Here is a 5,255-nt window from a genome sequence, read left to right as displayed (position 1 = left end):
ATCCTCCCCCAGCCCTACCCAATAATGCTCGTCCCAGGGCTGGCACTGCCCATCTGGGCACCAGGAGGACACGTCCCTGTCCCCCTGCAGTGGCAGCCTCTGCGTGCGGGGTACTTGGGACCAGCACAGGCAGGGTGAGCATCGCCTCCCCCTCCACCACGGCAGGGGACCAGCATTGATGCAAGCAGGGAGGGAAGGCGAAATGTTTTCTTCAGGTTTGTTTTGTTCTGGGGTTTTGGGGTTTTCTGTTTTTTTCCTCTGGGCCAGTTTTAGCTCTGTTTACGCCGTGGTGGTCTGGCACCACATCTGGTGAGAGCTTCTGTGCTCTGGGGCCGGCATCTTGCCCCAAGAGCATCGCTTCGGCCCATGGGAGATGGAGCAAATCCCCCTTCTCTAGGTAGCAGCCTTGGTCCCACCAACCAGCGTGGCAGGGCCATTGGGACCTCCCCCCCCAAGGCTATTTTTAGGTACCCCAACTCTCAGCAGGGTTTTTGGGACTGGCCTCAAAACCATGAGAGCTCCCAGAAACCCAGTGCCTCCCAGTTTCATGCAGATGATGGCAAGGCCCTGGCACTGGGGAGCTCTGGCCAGCCCCACTCAGGGCAGTGTGAGGACATTTCCCTGCCAGGCTATGGTGACCCCGATGTCCCTTGCAGCCCTGGTACAATGTGCCCAGGAGTTGGCAGAGTAGCTGCTGGGTCAGGCATGGGTAGGAAATCCTGTCCCACCATCCAGCCCAGAGCAGGAGGGTCAGGCCAGCTCCTGCCCCAAAATCAGGCAGGTTATTTTTAACCCTCTGTGACCCCACTGGGGTCACACTCACCTGCAGAGCCTCGCAGACCTGCTCCACGCTCAGTGTGTCCTTGATGAACTTGACACAGAGCTGGAAGGCAGATGGAGAGAGGGTGGGCAGAGCAGGGACCCAGCCCCTCTACCCACTCCCGTGACTCTCAGCACCCCCTGAGCCCCCCCAGGACATGGGACATGGGGTGGAGGCACCTTCAACCCCGCAGGGTTTCATGAGGCAGCGATGGGCTGTGGGCAGCCAGCCCAGGCACTGATTCAGCCAGGGACCAAGCTTGATGTGACCAAACCCCAGCCAACCTCATAGCCCCAGGTGGGTCACCTAACCCTGGCCATGGTCACTAGCCATGTCCTGCCACAGGGGATGGCCCTGGTGCTGGCTGCAGTGCACTGGGTGACCCCAGCTTTGCCCAGCCCTGCCTGCCAGCTGCTCTCTGCCTATGACTGTTGGGGGATCAGCATCTCCGGCTGCAGCCCAAACGCGGGCGATGTAGGTAGACGGGCATGTCTATCAGAGAGCAGGACCTCCCTCCTGCCCATCTCAGCTGCCTCCCACACAAAGGGGTCAGAGCCCCTGGGAAACCCAAGCGGATGTGACATGCAGGAAGGAGCCGTCAGCTGGAGCAGAAGGGCCCTGAGTCACTGGCAGGAGGGAGATGAGGTCACCCTGCAGCTGGGGATACAGCCATGGGCTTCCCCGGCTTGTCCTTGGTCAGCCCCTTCCCTCCCACCCCTCCTCTATGGCTCTCCCCGCTGCAGGTCATCCCCCCGAGGATGCATTTGCTGGATGGTGGGGTGGGACTCGTGCAGCTGGGGTGCTGGGTCCCCCTTTCTGCAACACCCCTTACATCCCTTCCCTGCCCAGCCAGCTTTTTGACAGCCCCGTGCCGCATCTGGGCTTTGGCTGAGCTTGTCCCCATGGGGTGACGGGGCAGGTCCCATCCCGCTGCCCCGGCACACAGCAGCCTATGGTTCCTCAGCTCCTCAGCAAGGTCCTTCCCCGACGCGGTGGGGAGGGGAAGTCCAGGCGCGAGATGGCAGGTCACGCGATCAGCCCAGCCGTAATTCAGGAATCGCTCTGATGACGTGGCCTGGCCACCCTCCCCAATGCCGAGCCGCTCCAGCTCCCTGCCCGCTCCTTGTCTGGCTCCCACCCCTCCTTTTTGCTCCCTGCTGCCTTCCCAAAACCTTCCTGCCCAAAGCAGCACCCCCTTGGCAGCACTGTAGCTGGGGTGCTGAGTGCTCCCCAGGACGGGGGCTTTCCCTACAGCATCATCCTGCCAGATGACCGGAGGGCACCCGTGGGCGATGGCATTGGGGCTTTCCTGCTGCCCTTTGCTATGTAGGAGATGTGAGGCCCCATGCCCTTCCCTGGGATTCCCCAGCCCCTGCGGGGCTCCTGGACTGTGCTGCACCCCCTCAAGGGGGATCCCACCGGAGAGACCCTCCGGGATTGAGAAGCAGGGGCTGAGCCTGTGATGGACCTGGGTGATGCACCACGGTGCTGTCCTCAGAGCCACCTCCAGCCTCCAGCCACCAGCCTTGCAGGGACCATCTTGGGGTGCTCCTCAGCACAGGGGCACTCGGGGACCACCGCCCCCAGTCTAGGCAGGGCCGTACCTTGCACAGGTCCTGCAGGCCATACTCCACTGACGAGGTCAGCACCTCCAGCGCCTGCAGGCAAGAGAGAGCATCAGCATGCAGGGCCAGGGACAGGCATGGCAGCCCAGGGGCCAAGGGCACATGTCCTCCTGCCTCCATGGGAGCTCCCAGGTAGGGCATGGGGGGGGGAAGGGGCTGCTGCGTGTGGGCATATGAAGGTGTCCTGCTCTGGTGTCCTCATTCTCAGCATCCAGGGTGTGCACAGCCAGCTGTCCCAAGGCTGGGGCAGACACATGTGGAACAAGGTGCTCCGGACACCCCACTGTTCTGGGCTGACACCACACACTCATTGCACTGTTAGCCAGCCAGAAAGCATCATGCAGAGCATCCCCTCCACCTTCAGCACCCCAGGAGCTGCAAAGCACCCCTACCCCTGCATCCCCACCTTGTCCCTTCCATGCCCATGGTCCCTGCCAGCCCCATCTGCTCACGATGTTGTTCTGGGCTGACACCACACACTCATTGCACTGTTAGCCAGCCAGAAAGCATCATGCAGAGCATCCCCTCCACCTTCAGCACCCCAGGAGCTGCAAAGCACCCCTACCCCTGCATCCCCACCTTGTCCCTTCCATGCCCATGGTCCCTGCCAGCCCCATCTGCACTCACGATGTGGCTGTTGAGGGTGACGCTGTTGGTGTAGAGGAACTCGATGACGGCCAGGAAGACCTCAGGCTGCACGTTGCCCAGGACGAAGGGGCCCTGGGGTGGGATGCTGCCAGGGGGGTCCTCGCTGCCTGCCAGCCCCTGGCCGAGCATCCCCTGGAAAGCCTGGCAGCGGCACGCCAGCACGCAGCGGTGCGCAAACACTTTCTGCTGCTCCCGGCCCACCACGAATGTCACGTCACTACAGGGGAGAGGGGGACCATGAGGGATGGGGTGCCTTGGGAAGCCGGGGCACAGGACACCCTGGGGCTGGGACACTCAGGCAGGGACCAGCTGGGTGCCCATCCCAGCGGGGCAGTGCCCTTTAGTTTTAACCCAGGGCTTTTCCCAGTGGAGGCACGGAGTGCTCCTTGCTGGTGGCTCCTTGCGGCCATCTGAATGCTGCAGGCGGGGTGAGCAAGATGGGTCCTCTAGAAGGCACAGACAGTCATGGGTGCCAGCACAGCCAGTCATGGGAGCTGGCACAGAGCAAGGCAGAGAAAGGCCCGGGGCAGCTGGGGAAAGTGGCTTTCTCTTTTGGCACAGCAAAGCCAGGGAAAGTGCGGCTGCCACCGGGCTTGGCCTCCTTGACTCATGGGCACTGACTCACGTGCTCAGGGATGCGAAGCCTCTGGCATCGCTCCTGGCAGGGCTGGCACTGGCCCTCCCTGTGCCTGCAGGACAAGGCAGCCTGCACTGCACGCTGGGGCACGGGGTCCCGCTGCCCTGGTCCCCCACAGCCCCCCAGCATGGTTCCCCAGCCCTGCTGCTCCAGGAAAGGGAGGAAGGATTGGGGGAAAGAGAGCGAGCAAAGGACAGGGAGTCTCCAGCCCATGTGCGCCGTGCAGCCATGGCCCATCCATCTCCTCGTCCCCTCCTCCTCTCTTCCCCCATCCCAGCAGGGCAGTGAGCAGAAGACATGCCACCTAAACTCTAGCTGCCACGAGGCTGTGCACAAACCCACCACCCAACCCTTGTGGTGTCCCACAGAGGATGTGCCCACCAGAGGGAAGGGCACCTGGGTCATCCCACATGTGTAATGGGATACACACAGCTGGGGTGTGCTGGGCGGTGTGAGCAGAGCCTGACGGGTCCTCTGCGACTGGTTCTGTAAGGGGGACCAAAATAAACTTCTCCGTGGCTATGGTCCACAGGCCAAGTCGGGGAAGCAGGGTGCAGGCTGTGGGGTGCAGGCTGTGAGATGTGGGAGGCAGGCTGTGGTTATGGGATGCAAGCTCTGGGATGCAGGACACAGGCTGCAGGCTGCAGGATGGGTGCAGGATGAAGGCTGCAGGATGTGGGGTGCAGGATGCAGAATGAAGGCTTCAGGGTGCAGGCTGTGGGACTGCAGGCTGCAGGAGGAAGGATGCGGGATAAAGGATGCGGGACGAAGGCTGATGGATGCGGAGTGCAGATTTCAGATTGCAGGATGCAGAATGAAGGCTACAAGATGTGAGTTGCAGGATGCAGGACGAAGGGTGCGGGATGCAAGATGCGAGTAGCAGGATGTGGGCTGAGGATGGCCAGGCGCTGGCAGCCGCTTCCCCACTGCCTGGCGTTGTGGCTGGGGAGTTTTCACTGGGATTTCTCTTCTGGGTGGCCAAAATTTCAGCAGGGATGGGGATTTCCTCAGAGAGCACTAGCATTTGTGCCAGGCCTCAGCATGAAGTGGGCGAAGAGGACCACACAGCCGGCCAGCTGCCAGGCAGGACGTGCTGTGTAGGTGGGGGGCGGCCGAGGCAGCGGCTCTCCATCTCCGCTCCCCGCTCTGGGAGGAGGTGGCAGGGACACTGGGCACTGCAAGGGGGGCCAGCCGGGCTGCTGCCTGCCCTCCGGGGTGCAGGGAGGTTGGAGATGTCAAAGGAAAGCACCGGTAAAGCCAGGGTGGGAAAGGAGCCGAGCATGGGTGGCTGCCCCTGGGGAGCACGGCAGTACCCCCACTTATAGCAAGGGCAGGAGTCCCAGCGCGGGATTTAGCCTGGGACACTGCCTTGCCCTGCTGGCACCATGCCCGGGGACAGCAGGGGACTGGGCATACACGGGGACCTTCCCCGCCCCCCCGAGCCGTCCCGGGGGGATGCACCCGCGCAGCCCTGGGCTCCCGCTGCCGTGCGGGTGTGGGGGGTAGCGCTGCAAAAGCCGTGCGG

General features: G+C 62.9%; 1 protein-coding gene across 1 annotated transcript in view; it reads right to left on the bottom strand.

Annotated features, from left to right (window-relative positions):
* The window catches only part of BTBD19 (BTB domain containing 19), a 9,509-nt gene that overhangs the window by 2,931 nt on the left and 1,323 nt on the right, over positions 1–5,255 (bottom strand). Inside the window, 3 exon segments of the mRNA XM_019474133.1 lie at positions 824–883; positions 2,425–2,478; positions 3,073–3,310. Coding sequence (XP_019329678.1) covers positions 824–883; positions 2,425–2,478; positions 3,073–3,310 — 352 coding nt within the window.

Source organism: Aptenodytes forsteri, unplaced genomic scaffold (genome assembly GCF_000699145.1).
Source record: "Aptenodytes forsteri isolate BGI_AS27 unplaced genomic scaffold, ASM69914v1 Scaffold119, whole genome shotgun sequence".
Lineage (NCBI taxonomy): Eukaryota > Metazoa > Chordata > Aves > Sphenisciformes > Spheniscidae > Aptenodytes > Aptenodytes forsteri.
Note: the sequence above shows the minus strand (reverse complement) of the source record. Positions and strands in the feature narration are given on the sequence as shown.